The sequence below is a fragment of the Miniopterus schreibersii genome, assembly GCF_964146895.1.
Source record: "Miniopterus schreibersii genome assembly, chromosome: 5".
NCBI lineage: Eukaryota > Metazoa > Chordata > Mammalia > Chiroptera > Miniopteridae > Miniopterus > Miniopterus schreibersii.
The window spans coordinates 83,296,952-83,322,866 of NC_138106.1; the positions used below are offsets into that span (position 1 = coordinate 83,296,952).

A 25,915-nucleotide genomic window follows, 5' to 3' on the forward strand; every position below is an offset into this window, starting at 1 on the left:
TCACTCTTTTTCCTCATAAATCTGGAAAACAAATATTGGTCTTAGTTTTTCATTTTTACTGTGCTTCCTTCCTCTGAATTATGTTAAACTTCCAAATACATTAATACCTGTATGTACAAAGAAGTATGTGGCAGTACATGTGATTTTATACATTTGCCATTGCTAGAGAAAAACTTTGAAGGATTTATAAATCTAACTCACGTGGACAACCTGTTTTTTTATTTGAAACTAACCTAAAGCTCCAAGTGGAGCTAAGCTGGTTGGAAAGAAGGAATAACTGTCCCTCCCTGAGCTTTGACAGTCGGGGAAACCAACAACCCCAAAGAGAGAAGGTGAAGTTCAGTGTCTCTTCCCACATGCCACCGCGTCAGAGAAGGTCATCACAGGGGTTTAAACTCGTTTATATCCCTAGAAGGCAGAAAGGTGAATTATACCCCTTTCTTGTGGTTGCTCTCCCCTCCCCTTCCCCCTCCCCATCAGCCCTGTTCTACCGATCACTCCCGCCTCCGACTGGTTCCCATACTCAGTCCTCAGTGAATCTCCTCCTCCCCCCATGTAACTATGTCTCTCCTCGGATCATAAATTTCATCAAGATATAGGTTTTGTTCTGTTCTTTTCCTGAAGCGTATTCCATATATTATGTGGCAGCTCTAACCCACTGTGTAGCCCTAGTCAGGAAATGGTGAGACTGTGATGCATTACTGCTGGCACTAGGTGCGCATGACAAATGCCCATTCCTGGGGACTTTTGCATAACATTACTGTATATCTATATGTACATGCAGTCCCATGCCTCCAGGACTGTGGTCAGCTGGGTGTGAGGCTGGAAATTTGGGCCAACTTCAGCCTGGGTACATTAACATGCACAGAGAACAGTTTCTGGGCCCCAGCAACACAATGTCACTGTTCCCTGGGTTGACAGAGGGGGCTGCCCGGACTGTCCAGCCTGCCTGTGGTTTTCTGTAGCTGCCACCCTCTTTGCCGTGTCATTTCCACTAGCGCTGGAGGCCAGCCTTGGATTCCCATCCTGAGGAGTAAGGACAAAGACTTCAACTCACCCCACAGCAGTCTCCTAACACTGTCCCCAGGAGGCCATTGAGCACTTGGAGGGCACAGAGACACATCTGGATCACTGCTATGCCGAGCAGAATGGAAAAGAGGGTCAGATTCCAGGACACCACGTTTTCAGGCTTCAAGCACTTGCTCCATAAGGTTTTGTCACTGAGGTAATCCCTGTCGGGAGCATGGGGGAGAAAAGGCGACAGCTATACTTATGCCTAAAGAGTAGGCCATACCCTAGACTAGAAAGTCACCAAAATAATTTTTCTTGTGAAATACTTTATATCCAAAACATAAGCTCAATAGAAAACATCCCATAATATCAATACTTTTAAAAACAACACCTAACATTTCCATAGACTACATGTTCATAGTATGTAGTATATAGACTACATACTATGTGTTAGACCCTGTTCCAAACATTTTACACTTTTAACTATTTTATTTCTGATAGAAATCTTATGGCTCTTTCCTTCTATTTCACAAAGAAAGACATCGAGGCACAGGTAGGTTAAGTGACTTTCCCCTAGGTCACACAGCTAAGTGACAGAGTGATTTTTGCGAGCTGACAGAGAGGATGGGTTAATTCAGTATCTATTGGGGAACCAGGGAAATGAAGATACTTCAGGAGCAGAATCTCACACGTGTCCCTGAGCTTTGTCCCCCCTACTGTTATTCAGTACTACTTGGATATTTGTCACAATTCTGTCACGTTTAGTGGCCATCATATCATATAGTTAAAGGGAAGACCTTGACTTTTTAAAAGGCCTAATTCTAGCCAAATTGTGAATTTGACTCAATTATATTTTTGTCAACATGTGGGAAGTCCACATGCAAAAAGATTTCATTAACTAGGAGCACTAAGTAGTCTGCTGCCTTAATCTATATCTTACAAGAACTTTGAAATAGGAGAAGTGCAATACATTGACGAGCTGCATGTGAGGAGGCCCCTGTACCGGGAGGGCGTCTGCCCTGAAGGGAAAGCGAAGCACTGTCTCCCACAGCCACAGGGAAGAGGGCCAGGCCTCTGGGTCACTGTCATTCCTCCTCACACTCAGAGCCACCAGCTGGTCTCCCCCCTTCCTTTATGCCTCCTCTGTCCTCTCAGGGCCTCAGTGGGAAGCTCTGTCTGCACCTGGCTACCAAGTCAGCACCCACCTGATTGTGCTTGGATTTTGTTGATGATTCCTGTTTCTGATGAATTCTATAGTAATCAGTACACACTTATTTAATACATTCTGTATTAAGATTTGAAAAATGTTTGCAATGATGGAAGATGCCTTGGCATTTAATAGTCAAAAGAACAAAGGAATGGGCATTTGCTCTTGATTTGAAAATAAAACATTGTTTATAACATTGACTGACTTTCCATAAGAGCACAGGTTCTAGCTGCACTGGCTGTGTGACTTACCTGTAAAATGGGAATCACATTACCTGTGAAATCCTAGAGATATTGTGAGGATTAAATGAGTTAATACAAATAAAGTGCTTAGGACAGTGCCTGGCATATAGGAAGCGCTCAGTAATGCTAGGATTGCTTTTATTTCACTTGATCTGAGTTGTCTAAAGGAAAGAACCTGGTATCCTGGATTCTGATGGACTTGGGTTTGAATGCAAGCATTCCTCTTACTAGCTGCGTGTTCCTCACACAAGTTACTTATCCGTTTCCCACCAGCAGTATCAGTTTCTTCATCTATAAAATAGGCTGAAAGCAACCTCTCAGTTGTAAGAATTCACTGAGAAAACACAACGTATGTATTGTTGAGTAAGACCTCTTTTTGGCAGTTGTTATTTTTTAAACACTCCTCTTTCTGTTCTGCATTTTTCCATGTAGTCCTGTCCCTCTTTACAGTTTTTAAACTTGCCGGTGATAAGAAGTTACAGAGAAACAATATTTTCCAGGCACATTTGGTGAAGAGAAGGCCCTGAGATGAAGTGGTTGGCAGTGTCTTTCCCTCTTCTGAGGAGTGTGTGCAGTGGTGGGATGACAGCACCTCCTGGAGGCGGGATTAGCAAAATGCTGAGGGTGGAACTTGGAAGCAAGGCTTGAGTTTGGTGCCTGGAGCAACCCTCTCAGTCCCACCCACAAACCACCAGGGATGGCTGTTCCAGGCCCTTCTCTCCCCCAAAGTCTCAGGTTCTGAGACTCTCAGAGATTCAGGCAATGATAGCTGTGCCCAAGTCTCCAACCTCATATTTCATGGCCCTGGGCCTCATCATGTTTCCACACTCTGTGAAGCAAGGGGAGCTGGGGCAGTTTACATCAGCTTACTGAGCCAGAGTTTTAAAGCAGCCTCTTCTGGGGAAGGGCATTTCCCCCCAGTGGCAGTCACCCATCACCATCTGAATGGAGCACCACGGAGTTCATGCAACTCACTTCTTGCAGTGGAAGGAAGGGCAGGGGAGCCCACTGCTTTGCTGGCCACTCTGCCTGGCTACTTAAGGTGCCATCTCCTCCCCTGGGACAGATTCCTGATGTTCCTCCTGCCCTCAGCTGGCTTTGGTCCCCTTCTGTGCTTCCCAGTGCTCTCTATATCAGTTTGGCCATTTATCTGTCTACTTTTCAGGACTGTGCACTCACAAGGGCAGAGACCGTGTCCCCTGTCTCTGTCCCTAGTTCCAGCACAGGGACTTGCAGTAAATAACAGCAGCTTGCACACCCTGCTGGTGTCCTGGTGGGCCAGCGCTTTACATCGCCTTCCCAGCCCACCAGGAGGCGCTGCTCTCCATCCACAAGGCCTGTCCTGGAGTCGCCCTCAGGACATGTCACAGTGAATGAACACACGCCCACACGCAGATTGCGAAGTTCAGGCTGGAAATGGATGTGCCTGGATTTGCTCTGAGGTCTGTCTGACTCCAAAGCCAGTGCTCTTGAGCGTTACACAGATGCCTCCCTTGAGGAAGCTACATCTCAGTCTATTGGAAGCATGACTTTCTGAGAAAATGCAGGCCCACGCTGTAAGGAGCGCCGGGCACGGCTTCCTTACACCACGATAGACATTGCTCTCTTTCAGTCTTCCTTCTACCTCTTGAAAAGATTCAGATTAAGTCACAAAATTATTATTGAAAGTATAACCTTTTAATTTTTTTAAAATCCTCACCCAAGCATATCTTTATTGCTTTTAGAGCGAAGGAAAGAGAGGAACACCTATTGGTTGCCTCTCATATGTGCCCCAGCTGAGGACTACACCCGCAACGTTTTGGTGTGTGGAATGATGCTCCAACCAGCTAGGCCACCCGGCCAGGGCTAAGAGCATAACAGTTTAGAAAGTTCTAATGCATAATAATAAATTCCATCTGTAGCAATGAATTGTAAATACATCTATAATTGTCTGCCAATTAAGATATCTTTATATTAAGATAAAGAGATTATTCTTTATGTATCTTCTTGTGAGTGCTTGACAAAATTGAATTAAATCACAAAATAATGAAAGGCATAGTTACCTGTAGCAAAACTTTTAAAACAGGACTTTTCTACTCTCTAAAGTGAGCTAATGAGAGCCGGACATGGGACCCATGGCATCACAAGCAGGGTGTGAGTGTGCCAGGGGAGGTGTTTGGCTCTTAAGTTTGCTCATAAGAGACCACTGTACTCCCTGGGAGTGTGACCTGGCATCTATTGTGTTTCCTTTCTCCCCCTTTGTTTTGGACATAGATTTACTCTGATTTTAAGTTCATCAAGGATAGTACCATTCAGGTAACAGAATAATTAGAAAAACCTGTTTAGCTGCCCTAGCAGGTTTGGCTCAGCAGTTAGAGCTTGGCCTGCAGACTGAAGGGTCCTGGGTTTGATTCCGGCCAAGGGCACTACCTTGGTTGCAGGCTCTGCCAGTGGGGGTGCATGTGGGAGGCAAGCAGTGCATGGATATTTCTCTCTCTCTCCCTCTCCCTTCCTCTCTTTGAAATCAATAAAGATATATTTAAAAAGAAGAAGAGAAAGGAAAACCTGTTTAGCACTGCACTGATGACGTTGTTAGAAATAATAAAAAAAGGGTCCAGGAAGAAGACGTCACCTGTAGCCCTCAGCCACACTCCTAAGGGGGACCCTGAGCCCTCAGCTGAATAGCCTCAGGAGAGGGCTCCGCCTTCTGCTGTCCAAATGCTGTGCTCAGGTGGCCAACCTCCAGGCCCTGGGGCCCCAGCAGTCCTCTGTGAGAGGAGAGGGCTTTTCACAGGAAATGTGGGTGTCCCTGCCTGTGCTTTGAGGATATTAGAGGCCTTGTATTCCTGTTTGACTATAGAGAAGGGTGGGAGATATTCTATGTGAAACTTGTGAACACACTGAGACCTCGGATTGTCACAGAACCAGAACCGCCAGCTCCGCTGTCTGCAGGCTGCTCTGAGCTTCTTTCACTTTCCACTGTAAATTAATAAAGGGGTTCGAGTTAATAAATTGGTGTCCTATAGATTTTCTAGCAATGAACCCATCTTCCATGTGCAGGGAGCCTAACAACCACCTTTCCTGACCCTCTGTGTGTCAGTCACTGTGCTGGGCACAGGGGCTGCAGCCGTGAAGAGCAGAAATGGTCCCAGCCCTCGGGGAAGTTCGAGCCCACCCAGCACCGTCTGAAGGGCGGCTGTGACGATGGAGCTTCCCGTGTCTGCGTTTTCAGTACAGTCACTACCAGCCCTGGGTGGCCACTGAATACTTGAAAGACGACTAATGTGACTGGGGACTTTTTAAACTTTATTTGATTTAAATGAATTTAGATTAAAATAGCTCCACGAGCTCCTGGCTGCGTCATTGGACAGTGCAGCGTAGAGGCACAGAGCATGTGATGTAAGGAGACGGAGCCTGGAAGTCAGAAGATGTGAATCTGAGCCCTGTCTCCGCTACCAACTGGCGGCCTAACTCAGAGCAAGTCAAACTTATTAAGCCTGTCTTGGCAGGAAGCAAATGACCTCTTGAGGTTGTTATGGATACTAAATTATAAATTTGTTTAAAAAAAACAAAAAAAGAAAGTTTTTTTTTTTTTTTATAAACTACAAAGCACCATGAAAATATGAAGTGAAGTGTTATTTTAAATATTTCTATTAACATTAACTCTCATGAAGAATCTACACGGTTTCCAATGCCATTAGCTGTAAATTTGCACCTTGAAAAACTGTTAGTTATAGACCATTTGGGGTATTAGTGAAAGCCTTCGGGCCCTGTGGTGAGTAATCATGCTTGTTTTCTATTCTAAGATTTGCAGTGGAAGCCAACACTGTCTGTTATCAATATTGCTAGTTGTTTCATGTGTCTGTTAATAAACTGTGGGTGTCAGTGGGCACACCACAGCTCTCCTTCCCTCAGGCCGGCGGAGGTGCCCTTTCCTTACTCTACCTGGTCCCTGTCAGAGCAGCAGTTAGAGGTGAGCTCTTGTGCAATGTCACTGCACTCCCCACTCCAGCTCTGCCTCACAGCAGCATGCCTGAGACTTGTTAGGATGACAGGACATGTGCCGTTTCTCCCCTTGGGCCATTTATTTGCCCCTGCCCCTTGGGGTGACAAGTGGGCATTGCAGGGTGCACCTTACCTTTTGTGGAAGGGGTAGCCCCACTGGCCATTTTCCATGAGACATTTAGGACCTTTGTTGATGGCGATGGCTGAGATGACAAATGAGTATCCAGCGCCCAAGAATCCAATCACAGCAAATATTATGGAGGTGAACATCTGAAAGAGAAGACAGCAGGTTCTTAAGCTGGTCCACAGGTTGTTCTCACCACAAGTAAGCAGCCTGCTGTTGAGCATGGTGACTACAGGGACTTTACTGGTGGAAGCCTGTCTTTCAGGAGATGGGCATGTGGGGCCTCCTAGAATGCTTTTGGTCTTATGTAGCACAGAGGTTCTGCTCGTGAGAAAGAGTAGAAGTCTAGAAATTCTCCTTATTAGTCATAACTACATTCCTTGAGATCGAAATGATTGAGTCCAGCCTCTCTTCCATGTGGTAGCAGCCTTTAAAATATCTGCAGACCTTTTATTTCTTTTTTTTTTTAAAAATATGTTTTTATTGATTTCAGAGAGAGGAAGAATGTGGGAAAGAAAAATAGAAACATCATTGATGAGAGAAGGTCATTGATCGGCTGCCTCCTGCACATCGCCTACTGGGGACTAAGCCCAAAACTGGGGCATGTGCCCTGACCCAGAATCGAACTGCGATCTTTAGGTTCATGGGTCAACTCTCAACCACTGAGCCATGCCCAGCAGGCGACCTTTTATATCTCAAACATGTTTTATATTTAACATACCTCCACCCCTTCCACTCTCTAAAACTTTTATCTTCTTTGGGTTAAACAAACCCAACATTCTAGTTCTTTTAAATATTTTTATATGACAGAGATTACTTAATGAAACATAGATTGTCCTAGCATCTTTCTTTTTATTTAATTATAAAATCAAAATAGAATTATACAACATGAAAGGCAGAAAACAATCCTGGAGCCCATTCGATTAACTGTCTCTTACAGATAAAAAAGTAGGTCCAGAGATACAGTGTCCATTCTAAACAGTAATAAGAGTGTAGTGTGGAAACATTAATAATTTTTTAAATAGAGGTGGAAAATTATCACCTCTATTATTTTATTTTGGTGACATGAAGGTGTAGTGCAAAGCACATGATTTTAAAAGTCAGCAGACCCAGGCTCAAATCTCAGCTTTGCTATTTTTCTCTGTATGATGACTCTGCATAATGTATTTCTTCGGAGTGTTAGTTTTCTCATCTATAAAATGGGCAAGGTAAAGCCTGACTAAAGGTCTGCTGTGAAAATTAGATGCCTGGGGAAAAAAGCCATATTTCAAAATCAATATATTAAAATCATTTTATATTTTATACATGTGATTTAAAATAAGCATATATCACTGAAAGTTCATATATTAATCTTGGTCAAGAGCTTATGTTGAAACTTCTTTATAGGAAACTGAAAGTTGATTTTATGTTAATTATTGCCTTATATTGGGTATACATGGTAATTTGCAGAGTTTTCCAATCTCATGGAGCCTATAACTTTTTTTGGTGAGTTCTTGCAAGAACAGACTTCAGGAAATGCTGCTCCAATTCAGAGAGTGCTTATCTAGCTTGTTTTCTGTCTCTGAAACACCTTCATGCTCAATCCAAATTGCTGTTCAGTTAAACCAGATGGTGTCCCTCTAGGAATGGTCAGATTGTCCCCAGTGCAGCCATTGAAAACTTATGCTCAGGTCAACGTGTGCTAATGCTGCTCTTGGCCCTTTCCAAGCAGGCTCTGAGTGGCCTGGACACACTTGTTGACGTGTGGTCCTTCATGACAGAGTGGGTGTCTCTTCTGTGAAGGGAGGGTTTCTCACATCTTGAAAGTGGTTAAAAGTGTTTCAAAGTCAGAATTTCCACTAAATAAACGGTTAAATATTCTTATAATTATATTTTTGCTAAAAAGATCTCAATAACCATCTAGTGCAATCACCTCACTTTCTAGCTAATAAAAATAGCTTCATTCCATCGGAGCCTTAGATGCATAATCTCAGTTAATCCTCTCAGCACACCTGTGAGGTGGGTGGTATAAACTACATTTTCCAGACAGGAAACTGAGACTACTAGAAATTCAAAGAATTGCTCTAAGTCAAATAGTAAAGGGTAGGACGGAGATGAATCCTTGGCCACTGCTTCCACAGCCCATGCTCTCAACTTGGGACTTGGTCGAGTCACATGTCCAGCAGGGGCTGAGCTGCGCTGTGAACCAGGGTCTCCTCCCTCCCAGCCCAGTGTCCTGTGCCCTCCACTCCTTCACCCCCCCCCCCGCCCGAGACACACTGCCACCGACACCGGACACTCGTGTTTGCAAGTTGCCCTGTGAATGGCATTGGTTCTCCCACAGAAATAAAGCAGCATATAAGGAAAAGGTATCTTTTTGCTTACTTGACTTGAGTTTTCATTATTAGTTAGGAATTATTAAACTACTGATTAAGAATCTCAGGGTACCTAAAATTGCTGTAATTGAAAAGAAAGTCAAGTAACAAACAGAAGCTTCATTTAAATGAGACTGGGGGGTCACGGGGGCGCTCTCAAGCCCACTTGGGCCGGGGCGCGGCCCTGAGAACTCTGGTTGCAGGAGCTCTCCCAGTCCCCTCTTCTCCAGAAAGGGGTCCCCTCCTTTGTTTCTCAGGGCTTGTGCGTGGTTCACCATCACACTGCGTCTTGGGTTGCAATTTTTTTTGTTTCCAAATAAACCCGTTTTGCTGGAGAACTATCTGGCTGTCTATTTTTTAAGCTAAACAAAAGATTATATTTACAGGAAGACAGTTTGGGAGTTGAAGAGACTGGCTTCCAGCCCTCTTGGCATCCCCCAGGCTGCCACCTCTCTGGCCTCAGCTTCCTGTGGTAAACAGAAGAAAGCAGTGGAAGGTTCTGGAAGATCCCTTCAGCTAAAGCAGGGGTAGGGAACGTTTGGCTCGTGGGTCGTATAAAGCCTGAAAAATCATTTGGTCTGGTCCTGCCAAGGCAAACGCAGGTGGGACTCAAAATTCAACAAATCTAGGAGATTTTTTTATAGCAACATAAATGTATATTAAGTGAATCATAATAATAAGGTAAATTTTGAGGGACAAGCAAGGAACGTCCCTTACGTGATAGGACACATCAGGGTACATGACGGGACAGACACGTATGCTTCTCATTGGCTGCCTGTATTGCGGTGACTCAGAAGACAGGCAGTGCCAGGCAGGCTGGGCGTGTACACGTCACGCAAGTGTTAACACACTGTGGCCCAGCCCCGCAATCGGTGATGAGACAAGATGCGGTGAGATGATTCCTCCCTTCGTTGATGACCTCGCCTCCGATAATTGACGCTGATGTTGTCAACTCCTCGTTGACACAGATGATAACTCCAATCCAGCCCGTGTCCACCATCCATGATCAACAATGCCCACAAAAACCGAATCTCAGATGAAGCTTAAGGGAGTTATAGCACACAGAACAGGCCTCACGGGGAGGTGATACGAACGTGGGAAATGTTCCAAATCCGTGACACAGCAATCAAAGCGAAATAATCGCATTGCTGGCGACACACACACTGGATAGTTATTAAAACTTAAGTGGTGTGACATCCTACAAACCGTGACGACAAAGAAAAGTTGATGCAGAGTGTCAATCTTCCCAAGAGAAATGGACAAATGATTATTTTTTTGTTGAAGTCAAAGGCAAACTTGTGTGCCTAGTTTGTGGCGATGTGTTAGCAGGAATGAGAAAAGCCAACCTGGAGTGTCATTACGGTTTAAAACATGCTGAACTCAATGAATTGGGAGGCTAAGTGCATCTGGACAAAAATCAATGCTCTCCAGCGGGGTTTGGAATCACGACAAGCCGCTTTCACTAGGCCTCGTTGTGACAGAGACAACGTTATTCAGAAGACTTATGTAGTGAGTTAGCTAGTTGCAAAGAAGCTGAGGCCTCATGTAGAGGGAGTTTGTGAGAGTGCACGGTGGCTGCTCGGAGTTAGCACCAAAGTAAAATCGTCTCAGAGTGTTAGTTTGTCTCAGAGAACCGTCTCAGGTCGGGTTTCCGACTTAGCACAAGATACTGTGAAAATACTGAAGGATTCTGCAGGAGATTTCTAATTTTTCTCTCTGGCTTGTGACGAGACAACGGACGTAACAAATACTGCCCAACAGGCCATTTTTGTTGGTGGGATAACTGCAGAGTTTGACATGGGAGAGGAACTGCCGTCACTGGAAGCCATGCATGGCCCTACAAGAGGCGAGGACTGGTTGAGAGACTTGTTTTATTCAATGAAAAAACTTGAGCTAACATTTGAAAAGTTAAGTGGCCTTACTGCAGATGGGGCTCCAGCCATGGTTGGCTAGCAAAAAGGGTTAATTGCATTTATCAAGAAAGAACTGAATCGTCTCAGTCTTGATCCAAGTGATTTAATTATCTGCCACTGCATCATACACCAAGAAAGGCTCTATGCACAGTCGTTGCGGCTCAACAGTGTGATGTCCACAGTAGTGCCATGCATAAATTTTGTCAAAAGCAGAGGGTTTAACAGCCACTGGTTTAAGGAGTTACTGAATGACCTTGACTCTGAGTACGGTGATCTTGTGTATCACTGTGAAGTGCGGTGGCTGAGTTGCGGGAACATGCTCATGAGGTTTCATGAACTGCGGAACGAAGTCCAGCAGCTCATGGAGATGAGGGAAAGCTGTCGGGGGACTCAGTGACAGCAAGAGGCTGTGGGATCTAGTGTCATGGTGGACATCACCAAGTCCCTCTCAGAGCTGACCGTCAAGCTGCAGGGCCCCAACCAGCTTCTGAGCTCCCTGCTCTCAAACATGAAATCATCTGAAGCTAGATTAAGGCTGTGGAAAGTGCAGCTCGAAAGCAATACCACGGGGCAGCTCCCGCTCTGGAGGGGGAAGGCCTTCTGTAACACTTGGATGTGCTGGTGAACGTGCGAAACTAGCTGAGGCATTGAATGGAAGCTTCAGGGACCTGAAAAGTAAGCAAAAGGAACTGAACATCTTTGCCACCCGTTCAGTGCGGGCCCAGCTGATGGGCCTGATGACCCACAACATGAAATCATTGCAAAGCGAGGATGAGCTGAAAGCTGGGGACAACCTCCCACTGCTCGAGTTCCACAAGCGTTACACAAGCAGTGATGGATTTCCCACTTTGAGGAGACATGCATTAAATACGCATCTGTGTTCAGAACAAATTACTGCTGTGAGCCGTTCTTTTCAAAACTTACCATCGCAGAGTCGACTGCGCTCCAGACTGACCCATGCAAACCTGGAACAGCAGCTGCGAGGAGCAACATCATCACCACCAGCTACCATCACGAACCTCACCAAAGGGAAGCAGTTCCAGCCAGCACATTAGGGCTGAGTTAAGCGTTTGACCAAATATAGCAGGCGAATTTTTAAGTTGATAATTTTGTGTGGCCCTTGGATGATGTTATAAATATCTGAATGACCTGTGGCAGAAAAAAGGTTCCCCCTAAAGTAACCCAGGATTGTGACATCTGCTGGTTAGTCAGTAAGAGAAATTGACTTATGCTATTCCTGCTGTGTGAGCTGAGTAAGCCCGTAGATGCCCCTCCTGGAACATTTTAGCAGGCAGATGTTTACAGACGCAAAAACTGAGTACAAATGCAAGCATTCTGCATTTCAGTTAATTCTTAGTAAATGAAAAACCAAGTTACCATAAAATATCAATGAGATGACCTTTCCCTTTTCCAAAGAGTTTCTACTGTAAACACTATCCAATGGAATTGTTAGTTTTAAATATATACTTTAAAATTTTTTAGAAACCACCATTAAAAAAGTAAAAAAAAATTATATATATTTTTCTTTAACTCGACATATCTAAACTCTTATCGTTTCAACATACATTCAATATAAATATTACTGGGATATTTTAGCTTCTTTTTGTATTAATTCTGTGAAATCTAGAACACTCCAGATTTAATACTTATGGTACATCTCACTTTAGATTAGCCACATTTCATTTGCTCAATAGCCACTTGTGGATAGTGGCTGCTGTATTAGAACACTGAAAAATGGGTTTTTGTAATAAAAGTTAAAAAATGCATGGGTGTGGTCCGCACTAAATTATGATTATGGCTACTCTCAGGAGGGAGGGGGAGGTAATAGAAGACAGGAACACATGACTCTCCATTGAACCAATAATGTTCTATTTCTTTATAAAACAATCCAAAGAAAATATGGTGTCGAATTATAACTATAAAACTGAAGGTGGGACGTTCTATTTTTATATTCCAATTTAAAATATCTCTTCTCAAAATGAATAAAACCAACATCTCAAACTAATTTTTAAAATTTATTTTTCTTTTTTTGTTTTTTGTAGGTTTTTTTTTTCTTTCTTTTTCCATTTTCTTTCCTTTTTCTTTTTTCTTTTGCTCCAAACTGATTTTTTTAATAACGTTTCCAGATGAAACACATGAAGCAAGGTACACTTTATGTAACTTTGCTTTAAGTAATTTTAGGTTCAGAAATCTTTTAAAAACGCCACATTACAACTAAGATACCAGTATTAGGACCAGTATGAGATAACTTTGTCATGGGTTTCAAGATTCAAAATTTTTCATGTTAAAAGAAAAAGTATTAAGATCAAGTTTGTTAAGTTAGAACCTGACACTCTAAATTGGTGGGGTTTTTTGTTATTGTTTTTCTTTTTAAAGTTTCTTTATCTTTATTGTTGAAAATATTACACATGTCCCCTTTTCCTCCCCATTGATCCCCTCCACCCTGCATCCATCCCACTCCCAGGTTTTCCCCAGACCAATGTCTGTGTCCATGGGTTATGCTTATAAACATATAAGTTCTTTGATTAATCTCTCCCCACCCCCTCCCCCCTCCCCCCCTTCCCTCTGAGATCCCTCAGTCTGTTCCATGCTTCTATGTCTCTGGATCTATTTTGTTCATCAGTTTATTTTGTTTATTAGATTCCACATGTAAGTGAGACCATGTGGTACTTGTCTTTCTCTGATGGGCTTATTTCACTGAGCATAATACTTTCTAGTTTCCTCCATGCTGTGCCAAAGGATAAAAGATCCTTCTTTTTTTTTTTTTTTTACAGCTGTATAGTACTCCATGGTGTGAATGTGCCATAGCTTTTTTATCCACTCATCTACTGATGGGTACTTGGGCTGTTTCAAGATCTTAGCTATTGTAAATTGCTCTGCTATGAACATAAGGGTGCATAAGTTCTTTGTGATTGGTATTTTGAGTTCCTTAGCATATATTCCTAGAAGTGGGATCACTAGGTCAAGTGGATGGTCAATTTTTAATTTTTTAAGGAAACTCCATACTTCTTTCCACAGTGGCTGCACCAGTCTGCATTCCCACCAGCAGTGTACTAGGGTTCCCTTTTCTCCACACCCTCGCCAGCACTTGTAGTTTATTGATTTGTTGATGGAGCCATTCTGACAGGTGTGAAGCGATACCTCATTGTGATTTTAATTTGCATCTCTCTGATGATTAGCAATGTTGAGCATTTTTTCTTATGTCTCTTGGTCATCTGTATGTCTTCTTTGGAGAAGTGTCTATTTAGGTCCTTTGCTCATTTTTAAATTGGATTGTTTGTTTCCCCCTTGTTAAGTTGGATGAGTTCCTTATATATTTTGGATATTAACCCCTTATCCGATGTGTCATTGGCAAATATGTTCTCCCATACAGTGGGCTCCCTTTTTGTTTTGTTGATGGTTTCTTTTTTGCTGTGCAGAAGCTTTTTATTTTGATGTAGTCACATTTGTTTGTTTCTCTTGCCCAAGGAGATGTATCATCAAACATATTGCTACGAGAGATGTCTGAGATTTTGCTGCCTATGTTTTCCTCTAGGATTTTTATGGTTTCACTTCTTACATTTAATTTTTTTATCCATTTTGAATTTACTTTTGTGTATGGTATAAGTTGGTGGTGTGGTTTCATTTTTTTGCATGTACCTGGCCAATTTTCCCAACATCATTTATTGAAAAGACTGTCTTTACTCCATTGTATGTTCTTGCCTCCTTTGTCAAATATTAATTGACCATAATGGCATGGGTCAACTTCTGGGTTCTCTGTTCTGTCCCACTGATCAGTATGTTTGTTTTTGTGCCAGTCCCAGGCTGTTTTGATTACAGTGGCTTTGTAGTATAACTTGATATCTGGTATTGTGATCCCTCCAACTTTGTTCTTCTTTCTCAAGATTGTTGTGGCTATTCGGGGTGTTTTTTGGTTCCATATACATTTTTGAAGTGTTTGTTCTAGATTTGTGAAATACGCTGTTTGTATTTTAATAGGGAGTGCATTGAATTTATAGATTGCTTTGAGTAGTATGGACATTTTAATGATGTTAATTCTTCCAATCCATGAACATGGTATATTTTTCTATTTGTTTATATCTTCCTCTATTTCTTTTTTCAGTGTCCTGTAGTTTTCCAAGTAAAGGTCTTTTACATCTTTGGTTAAGTTATTCCTAGGCATCTTATTTTTTTAGTTGCAATGGTAAATGGGATTTCTTTTAGTTTCTCTTTCTGAGAGTTTATTATTGGTGTATAAAAATGCCATCAACTTCTGGGTGTTAATTTTGTAACCTGCTACCTTGCTGAATTCATTTATTATATCTAGTAGTTTTTTGGTGGAGTCTTTAGGATTCTCTATGTACAATATCATGTCATCTGCAAATAATGACAGTTTTGTTTCCTCCTTTCCAATTTGGTTGCCTTTTATGTTTTCTTCTTGTCTGACCACTGTGGTGAGGACTTCTACTTCTATGTTGAGTAAGAGTGGTGAAAGTGGACACCCCTGTTTTGTTCCTGTTCTTAGGGGAAATGGCTTTAAGGGAAATTGAGTATGATGTTGGCTGTAGGTTTGTCATATATGGCCCTTATTATGTTGAGGTATGATCCCTCTATTCCCACTTTGCTGAGAGTTTTTATCAAAAATGGGTGTTGGATTTTATCAATTGCTTTTTCTGCATCTATTTATATGATCATGTGATTTTTGCCTTTCAATTTGTTTATGAGATGTATTATGTTTATTGATTTGCAAATATTGTACCAGCCTTGCATCCCTGCAATAAATTCACTTAGTCAATGTGTATGATCTTTTTAATATATTGCTGAATTCGATTTGCTTATATTTTGTTGAGGATTTTGGCGTCTATGTTCATCAGGGATATTGGCCTGTAATTCTCTTTCTTGTAGTGTCTTTATCTGGTTTTGGAATTAGGCTAACGCTGGCCTCATAAAGAGTTTGGAAGTGTTCCTTCCTCTTGGATTTTTAAAAATAGTTTGAGGAGGATAGGTATTAATTCTTCTTTGAATCTTTTTAAAACTACCCTGTGAAACCATGTGGGCCAGGGCTTTTGTGTGCTGGGAGCCCTTTGATTACTGCTTCAACTTCATCAGCATTTATCAGCCTATTTAGACTTTCTGACTCTTCCTGATTGAGTTTTGGAAGGTTGTAACTTTCTAGGAATTTATCCATTTCACCCAGGTTGTTCAGCTTGGTGGCATATAGTTGTTCATAGTATTTTCTTACAATCCTTTGTATTTCTGCTGGGTCAGTTGTTATTTTACCTTTTTTGTTTCTGATTTTGTTCATTTGGGTCCTCTCTGTTTCTTGATGAGTCTGGCTAAAGGTGCATCAATCTTGTTTATCTTTTCAAAGAACCAGCTCTTGGTTTCATTGATCTTTTGTACTTTTTTTTTAGTCTCAATGTCATTTATTTCTGCTCTGATATTTATTATTTCCTTCCTTCTACTTACTCTGGGCTTTTCTTGTTGTTCTCTTTCTACATTTTTAAGTTGTAGGGTTAGAGAGTCTGTTAGAAGCTTTTCTTGTTTTTTGAGGTAGGCTTGTAGTGCTATGAACTTCCCTCTCAGGACTGCTTTCTTTGTGTCCCATAGATTTGGAGTTGTTGTGTGTTCATTTTCATTTGTTTCCAGGAAGTTTTTTATTTCTTTCTTGATCTCTTTGGTAACCCATTCATTGTTTAAAAACATGCTTTTCAACCTCCATGTGTTTAAATATCTTTTAGTGTTTTTACTGTAGTTGATTTCTAATTTCATGCCACTGTGGTCCAAGAAGATGCTTGATATGATTTCAATTTTCTTTAACTTGTAGATACTTGTTTTGTGTCCTAACATGTGGTCTATCTTTGAGAATGTCCCATGTGCACTTGAGAAGAGTGTATATCCTGCAGCTTTGGGGTAGAATGTTCTGTAAATGTCAATTAAATCCATCTGATCTAGTGTGTCATTTAAGGTCACTGTTTCCTTGTTGATTTTTGTCTGGAAGACCTATCCAGTGAAGTCAGTGGGGTGTTAAAAGTTCCCTAGTATGACTGTATTGCAGTCAATCTCTCCCTTAAAGTCCTCTAGAAGTTTTTTTTTAATAAATTTAAGTACTCCTATATTGGGGTGCATATAAATTTATCAGAGTTATATTCTCTTGTTAGATTGATCCCTTTAGTATTATGTAATGACCTTTCTTGTCTCTCATTATGGTCTTCATTTTGAAGTCTATTTTGTCTGATATGAGTATTGCTACCCCAGCTTTCTTTTCATTTCCATTCACCTGGAAAAATTTTTTCCATCCCTTCACTCTCATCTTGTGTGTCTTTTGTTCTGAGGTGGGTGTCTTGTAGACAGCATATATTTGGGTTATGTTTTCTTATCTATTCAGTCACCCTATATCTTTTTATTGGGGCACTTAATCCGTTTACATTTATGGATATTATTGAAAGATACTTATCTACTGCCATTTTGTTTCTTTATGCCTATGTTTTTCATTCTCTTTATTTCTACTTCTAATTATAGCAGTCCCTTTAACATTTCCTGTAATGCTGGTTTTGTAGTGATAAAGTCTTTTAGCCTCTTTTTGTCTGGGAAGCTCTTTATTTCACCATCCAGCTTGATTGATAATCTTGCTGGATAGAGTAGTCTTGGTTTCAGATCCTTGTTTTTCATTACCTTGAATACTTTATGCCATTCCTTTTTGGCCTGTAGAGTTTCTGATGAGAAGTCAGATGACAGCCTTATGGGGGTTCTTTTGTAGGTAACATTGCTTTTCTCTAGCTCCCTTTATGATTCTTTCTTTGTCTTGAATTCTTGGCATTTTAATTATGATGTGTCTGGGCCTCTTTGGATTCTTTTTTCTTGGGACTCTCTGTGCCTCCTGAACTTGTATGACTTTTTCCTTGACCAGGTTAGGGAAGTTTTCTGCCATTATTTCATCAAACAGGTTCTCTAACCCCTGCTTACTTTCGACCTCCTCTGGCATTCCTATAATACAAATATTGTTACTTTTCATGTGGTCCCACAGCTCCCTTAGTCTGTCCTCCTGTTTTTTAATTGTTTTTGGGTCTCTGATTGATTTTTTCTACCCTGTCTTCTAATTCACTGATCTGATCTTCAGCTTCCTCTAATCTTCTGTTTATTTCTTCCAATGTATTCTTTATTTCTGCTATGTCATTCTTCACTTCTGACTGGTCATTTTTCATAGTTTCCATATCTTTTTTCATGCTGTTGAGCATCCTTACAATCAGTATTCTGAACTCTGTATCTGATAGATTGCTTATATCCATTTCATTTGGCTCTTTTTCTGGAGACTTCTCTTGTTCTTTCATTTGGGGCTTGTTTTTTGGTCTCCCCATTTTGGCTACATTTTGGGTTTGTTTTTAAGTGTTAGGTAGATCTGCTAGGACCCTCAGTTTTTTTGCAGGGTCTCTGGTACAGGCCAATGTCAGACACAGTTTGTTACTGGTCCTGAGTACCCCGTTTGGGGATATCAACAACTGTAGGCTTGAGGTCTCCACTGCTGGGGCTGGGTGCATTTGGACAGGACTAAGATGCATGCCAAAGTCTGGTTTTCTAAGGCCCAGGTCCCAAAGCAGATCAGGGAAAGACTCAAAGCACCCTGAGTTCTGCCTCTGCCTGCAGGCTGATTAATCTGGTTCTCTTAATGAGCCTCAGGCTGTAGTAGCTCTACAGGGTGGGGCAGCTGGTTCTTATCAGCCTCTTAACAAGCCTCGGGCTGTACAGACTCCTCCGGGCAGGGGGACAGGCTTTCCAGCAGGGTGGGGGAATTGCTTTCCTCCTCAGGCAAAAGCCAAAAATTGGCTCCCTGAGAAAGACATCCCCCACAGTCTGAGGGAATGACTTGGCACAGGAATCCAGAGGGGTGTACCCTGATCTCATTCTCCAGAGCCCAGAACCCCAGACTCTCCCCACATTGCTCCAGTCCACTTTGCCCACCCTCTGCTGGAGCCCAAGGCAAGTGGCTGCACACAAAACTGTGTGTTGGCTCTTTAAGAGGGTACCTGCAGTTCCAGCTGCCTCTCCCTGGTAAACAGAAACCCTGCTGCTTTTCACAGCCAGATGTTGTGGGCACCTTTCTCAGTTCTGATGCTCTAGGCTGGGAAGCCAAGCCTGAGGTTTAGGCCCCAGAGTCCTCAGTGGGAACCCCCACAGCTTGATATCCCTCTGGACCATAAGCTGCTGCCTGTGGGAGCCCAGCCAGCCCTCTCTCATGCCTCTGCTCTTCCTATCGGACTCTGTGGTCTCCACTTTTCCTCCTAGGTTATGAGGGTGCTCTCCAGCTTGTCTTCACTTGGTTTTCAGGATGGTTTTCCTATGTTTTAGTTGTAATTTCAGCTTGGTCCCGGGAGAGTGTCAGTGTAGTTTCTACTCAGTCTGTCGCCATGTTGGAACCCATTTCTTTTTTTTGTTTTGTTTTTTTTAAAAAGTAAACAGGCAGCAGGCTTGGAATGTCTCCGGGAGAAGACACAATATTGGGAACAGTGGTCACCTATGGGGTGGGGAGGGGAGGAGCAGCCAGAATTTGGAGCCTGGAAGGGGAAGCTTCCTTTGTCGTCTTTGTACTATGGAAATGTCTTTCTTCATCTAAATGAATAAATACTAAGGAGGGACGCTACAGTGCAGTGGTCACGGGCCTGAATGACAGGCAGACCAGTCTGGGTCTGAGCCCTGGTTGCTCCCTATGACCTCGGCGAGTTACCTTTCTGAGGCCTCTATTTCCATTCTGTAAAATAGGCTCAATAATCAGTACCTGCCCGGAGGAGACAATACTAAGCAAGATCATCTGATCAATAGCGAATGGGGCATCAAAGGTACAGACTCTAGAAACTCAGACAAGCCCAGGTGGGGGGCTGTTAGATAGTGCCCAGTACTTCACTAACAGGGTACCCAGAAATCTCTGCCTATGTCCAACTTTCAGATAATTTCCCAAGTCATTAGTGAGCACTTGATAAATGTCATTATTATATTGTAATATGTTTAGTATCCTGTCCCCACACACTCCTGTTTTCCACAAATGCAGACAGCATCACTCTGGGCAGAAAAATGAAAGTAAAGGGCTCACTCTCTTAGGGTTGTTCAATGTCCTGTCCACATGGATAAACACCTGTGTTTATTATCTGCTGTGAGCTCTTCCCTTGAAATGGAAGATGAACCTGCCCTCCACTCAGGTGCCCTCTAATTCACCAATGTCAGCTCTGTGACCTCCGTGTCTGTCGGGCTCTGGAGGCTGACCAGTCGGGATCAGACCCCAGCTCTGCCCCCGTCCTCGGGGTCCTTGGTCAGCCGGGTACTTCTGTCTGCTGAACCTGAGGGAGGAGGCCCTGGCGGCTGGGAACGGAGGGAAAGCGGGTGGTTTGGGGACATGTGAGCGTGGAGGTTCCTCTTTATCAATTATTCTAAGAGATATATAGAGATGACCTGAAGTGTATTTTTCCCCCTAAAACGTTAATGTCCTGTATTTTCAGCCTCTCCTACCCTCGGGAAGGGGGAAGCACGGCGAGGTGGGGCGTTGCAGTCAGGAAGTTAATGTCCTGTGCCTCAGATTCCTTATTTATAAAAAGGGTGCTTAATGCCTAACTCAAAAGATTTCGTGAGAATTGAGCCTGAGAGTTTGGAAATCACCTGAAATCCCTCCTGAGTGTTCATTTACCTAATTTACCCAACAAGCATTTATTGAGGACATTTGTGTCCTCAATACCCCAGGCACTTGGTAGCACTCTCCCCTTCCTGGCACACGAATGCTTACAATATCTTCCCCAAACCATGCAATGTCCCTATGAAAGGTAGCAAGTGCCATGGTCCATTTTACAGCATAAATAACACTTAGTGAAGAAAGAGCATTCCATACTGCATTTCTTCTTTCAAGATTATTATTTCAAAGAACTGATGCAGCTGACTTCTGGGGAATACTCTAGACAGACATAGCAAGGGAGAGGACAGGGCCCTAGGGGCCAGGAAAGGGTAGCGAGCAAGGCTGTGGGGACAGCAGCAGGACTGAGCCCTCAGTCCTGGGCCCAGTCTGTTTATGCCTCACGGGCCTTTCTACCCAGCAGGATTCATTAAACCAGGTTCCACAGAAGCCCCGCTTTCCCTAAACACTGGAGGGGATGCTGTGAGCCTTGGGAGAAAGAATTCAAAGCTTTCAGCATTAGAGCGCTGCTCAGCCACCCTACAGCTGCTTGCTCTTGGTCTGGCAAATGTTTGTAAATACCTGTCTTTATGGAATGGTTATTGCTTTGTCCAGATTCTCAGAACAGTAAGGAGACATGGCTCCAGAGCAGGGTACGATGCAATGGCTCTTGGGGGGCAGGTAGGGGCGCTAACAAAGGGCTCAGCCTTGCCCTGTGTAGGCCACTGTGCAAAATGCAGGCCAGGAGTAGCATAAGTTTTGAAAAAGAGGTAAGTTATCTACATACTTTAATGAACTGCAGTTTGAAATGTTGGCAGCTGATTGCAAACCAAACAAAAGCAAGAAATGCTTCTGCTGGCCACCTAGAGTGCGGTGGTCCCTGGTCCAGGGCAACTGTGGCTGGGGCCTCACTTTACAGACTGGCTTGGCCGCTCCTTTGATGGGCACTGCCCTGTGGACAGTTGGCCAGTCACTTGGAGGTGTCATCCTCACCTCACACCAAGGGAGGTCCCACCCAGGTGTTGGGGATGAGGGGGTTTAGGAAGCTCAGACGGACAACTGGAATTGGGCAGACCAAATGTTTCAGATCAGATTGACTCAGCTGTACTTGTGAACACATGACTTCTCAGCCTGCCTCTTGGACTTCACTTATATCTAATTTTAAAAAAAGTTTTGTACAATACTTTGAATGTTTCTTCACTTTTTGCTGTGGTTGTAATAAGCCAAAAAATAAAAATAAACCAAACCTTGTTTTAATGGGCTAATCTTCACCTCTAGTCAATAGCAGGGAATGAGCTGGTGGACTCTAAGCAGTGAGTCTTCTCTTTTCACTCAATTTCCTTTTTATTTTTCAAATTGTCATTTTCCACATATTCCCTCAAAGTCTACCAAGCAGAGCAAGATTACATTTCAAGGGAGAAATGAGTTATATATGTCTTCCTATCTTAATTACTTAAAAATACCATATTACATATAACATGTAATATAATTTTATCAAATAAATTGTGGTATTTTACATCTCTTTCTAAGTAATGATATAAGGGTTGTTATAGTAATTGATGATTCCTGAGGACTCATGATGGTGCTATGAAGGTGAGACGTTTTCTTTGAATGATCTGTCATCTCACGTGGACATCTGTGTGGTGTGTGCAGTGCACAGGCCTCAGCCCTTCATTTGTGCTCAAGAAATATTGTGTGATTGGATAAATGAGCAAAGATGGTGAGAATGATGACATGGTTTTGTTTCAGAACAGATAGCTTCCCCTTGAAGAAGTTAAGGTGAGTGTGTATAGTTCATCCCTGGGGCTTGGGAGCCTCTCAGGTGGACGGTTGCACCCCAGGGGATGGAGCAGGAGCTGAGCTCACCCCTCATCGTGCCTCATTCCAGTTCTACCTTCGCCTTTGCCACGTCCATGTACCCAATCCCCTGATACTTCTCTTTCAGTCAACCCTCTCCTTCATCCATTTACATCCTCTGAATGAAAAGCTAGGATCTTTAGCAAACGTGACACAACATCACTGACTTCTCTGTTAGTGCTGCTTGCAACCCTGGAGCTGGGGGCTTGTGCTCTTTTTGTTAGAAAGGGGGATTTTGAGGGGTTAGGGGTAGTAAGGGCTTCTTTCCATCAAAACAAGACATTTTTCATGATAGACTCAAAGGGTGCAAGAGGAAGTGAAAAGGGAGAAGCCTGCCATGCTGTTGAAAAACATATCACATCTGAGTACCAGCAGAGCACATCCCAAGCTTGGGGAATTCTGACCTAGTCCAACTTCCTCATATTGCAGGTGAGCAGAGGGAGGCCGAGAGCAGGACAGTGACTTGGCCAGTTGTAGAAATGGGCCCCGAGCTCATGACCTAGAATTCTCCCCACCCCATGAGGAGGATGGATGGCTAATCTTTCCACCCGCTAGAGAAAAGATGGATGGCTGCATGGAGGAAAAATTCAGGGAGAAGGGGGAAGAGCTGGGCACTGAGGAACTGACCTGGCAGTGGTGTGGGTGGGGTATTTAGGTGGCTATTGGGGAGAAGAGGTTCATATCCTAACCCCTCTATAGATGGACCAGAGAAGGGAATGACTTGTCTAAGGGCTCAGGGCCTCATGGCCGAGGGAGAGAGCCAGTCCCCATCTCTGCCCTCTTAGCCTGCATTCTGTATATTGCTCCACTGCAGTTCTCAGCTCTGCAGAGAATTTATCCTTATTGTTACTTTCCATCCACAGGGAGAATTCCATCTCTAACCCTGCACCAGCTGTCCCCAGAGTCCCGCTTGGGGCTGGTTACTCATCTCCACCCTCAAGATGCCCAGCACAAGGGGACAGTGTACCCGGGAATAATTCTGGTGTCTGTCCCCCTGGTAACTCACCGCAAATCTCTTCCCACATTTCTCGTTGCCACAGCACCCACAGCAGTCATTGTAATTCAGGTCCAAGAATATGTTAGCGGGGAGGAGCATCTGTCAGTAAGAGAAGCGCCTCAGAATGAGTCTGGATGTGAAAGGAAGGCCCATGCCTGCCTGACTGTGTGAGGAGCCACAGCCATGGTGTGGCACTTGGTGGCCAAAGGGTATGGCAGGACCTGACAGGGCATGGCTGGTGGGGTGGTCCAGTGTTATTGAGCATTTAGATACCATTTGGATTAACTGCAGTTTCAATGGAGCAAGATTTCAAGATCTGACACTCCGAGTTTCCAAGAAAAAGAAAGTGACCTGGATTGTCACCAAAGTGTCTCTCTCTAACGTGGAAGTTCCCAGTCTCTATTGGAACCAGAAATGAGAAAGCCTTTGGGCACCAGGAGAGAGAATCCACTGACACCTGCTTCTTAGTGGTTCCAGTCAATCAATTTGCTAGAAAGTGTGTTTCCACCCCCTACCCCTCCTACTGCCAGGCCCCTCTCTTGTTAGATTTAAGAAATTCTGTGACCTTCAGTTTGTTTCCTGGAGCTTAACTGGCCCATGAGAACCACCAGCTCAAGTTCAATTTACCTAGGAAATAACAGCGGACAGGTCCTTGTCAGGCCCCAGTGGAGAAGGAACAGGTAGGGCTCTGATTTTCACCAAGCAGCTAAATATTTTCCTGGTCAGTAAGTGCCCGGTTTAGAAAAATGGGGTGAGAATCTCCTTCAAGGGGATTTTAAGGCTTTCCTACTCACCAAGAACCCGCTTCCCAATATTCCTCCGAAATACCAGACCTCTTCGGAAAGGTGGCTGGTGTTGTCTGTCTCTTTTCCTCCAGGTAAAAATAGCAGGGCATTAGCCAGGAAGGCGATGATGGAAAGCAACAGGAGGATGCACCCCAGGCACCTGGCACACCCGCCGGTGCACATGCTGGGGAAGGACGGCACAGGTCCCGGAGAGGGGTCCCTCACTGCCTCTTTCACGGGGTCTCTTCAAAGTCACCGGCAGAGGGTCCTAGTCTGTGTCCCCAGTTCAGTCTGTATGTCGGAGCTGAGATGCCAACCAGCCTGTGCAGTGTGTCCGTGGGGCTGCTCCAGCTTCTGAAATGGAGCAGAACCTGGACGGCGATTGCTATTTGTATATCTTCACTGACCCACAGGCCTTTTTTGTTAGTACTTTGTTCAGAGTAACCATTTTGCCATGGAGACTAAGTGTATTCCACAAGCTCTGGTTCTATCAGGATATAAGTTCTGCCACAAATGGTTTAGGTGATTAAATGTGCTTTGCTGATAGTGGCTTAGACAAAATAAAGCAGATTCTTGACTGCAAGACATCTCATAACCCTCCTGTGCTCACAGGCATTGTGACTCACCTCCATTGTGAGAAATGCAGAGTTTGGGGGAGGGTGGAAGGAGAGGGGTGATCTGCAGAACCCACTTTATAAAATGCTTTGAAGTTGATCCCTAGAGCAATCAGTGAAGACAGCTTTTTAATAACACGGTTCAAAGACACACCTCACTACTACCTTTGAACATGGAGTGAGGATATGGGTACATATAAGCTTGCGGTTAAATCCTGAGAGTTTAGCCCTGTGCTAAGGCATTTATTACAGTCAGGCCTCTTGCTCTTTCACAAACAGCTCTTCCTGCTGCTGGGAAGGCACAGATTGTAGGTCAGACCCCCGGGGCCTTCACCGGTGCCTTCCCTGTCCCCTGGACTTGTCCATCTGGACCATGGCTCCCCAGGACAGTTAAAGATCCTTGGCACCTCTGCATCTCAGGAGCAAGCATTGCCAGCTCTGTCAGTGGGGTAGCTGAAATTTTGCCCAGAGATGAAGTACTTTAGACCCCCAGCAATGTAATCAGTTTCAATGTCAGCCCAATGCAAGTGAAGACAAAAGTTGTGTTAACACTTGGATTGGCCCTCTTTCAAGAGCTTAAAAAGGGAGTCAAAATGGTTTCCTTTCATTCTGTTGCAAGAGAAAGGACAGAGTAGACACCCATGAACATCAGTCCTCAGCAAACCCGTTTCCCTGATTTTCTGGACTGTCTCCTGGGAACCAACATGGACCTCGAGACTCTGGAATCTGAAGATCTGATCCCCCTCTTCAATGATGTCGAGTCTGCTCTGAACAAGAGCGAGCTCTTTCTGACCTGGCTGTAGTCAGTACCATTGTAGCCTGGGTACAGCCATGACCTGACATTTCCTGGGCCTCTTGGGAAGGGCGACGGAGCAGAGCAAGGCTGCAGGTGAACCACTTTTTGCCTCCATAACTCATTGCTGTGTCTCACATCAGAGGGGAAGTGCACAGTTGAAAACCTATGGTAGTCACATTTCAACAGCAAAGAGGGGTAGGATGGAGATTTCTCAAGTATTTTCCATCTAAAATCTATATTTTAGAATAATAAATACAGCAAAGATACATGCAGCACTGGAAGAATTAAAGAAATACTTTGGGAAGCCACAATGTAGGAATAAAAACGTAACACAAGACAAGCGAGGGGTTCTTCTGAGTGGGGCCCTGTGTGACTACATAAGACATATGTCCAGGAAGAC

General features: G+C 43.6%; 1 protein-coding gene across 1 annotated transcript; it reads right to left on the reverse strand.

The window, feature by feature from the left end:
- Nucleotides 1-24,445, reverse strand: LOC308557512 (transmembrane 4 L6 family member 4-like; the record flags this gene model as incomplete). Its single annotated transcript, XM_081138004.1, has 5 exons — nucleotides 24,115-24,445; nucleotides 23,330-23,419; nucleotides 6,578-6,714; nucleotides 1,058-1,232; nucleotides 1-21 (listed from the first exon to the last, which is right to left on the reverse strand). The coding sequence occupies exons 1-5, from the start codon at nucleotides 24,286-24,288 to the stop codon at nucleotides 1-3; spliced, it is 597 nt and encodes a 198-aa protein (XP_080994130.1). The 5' UTR covers nucleotides 24,289-24,445.
- Nucleotides 24,446-25,915: the final 1,470 nt, after the last annotated feature.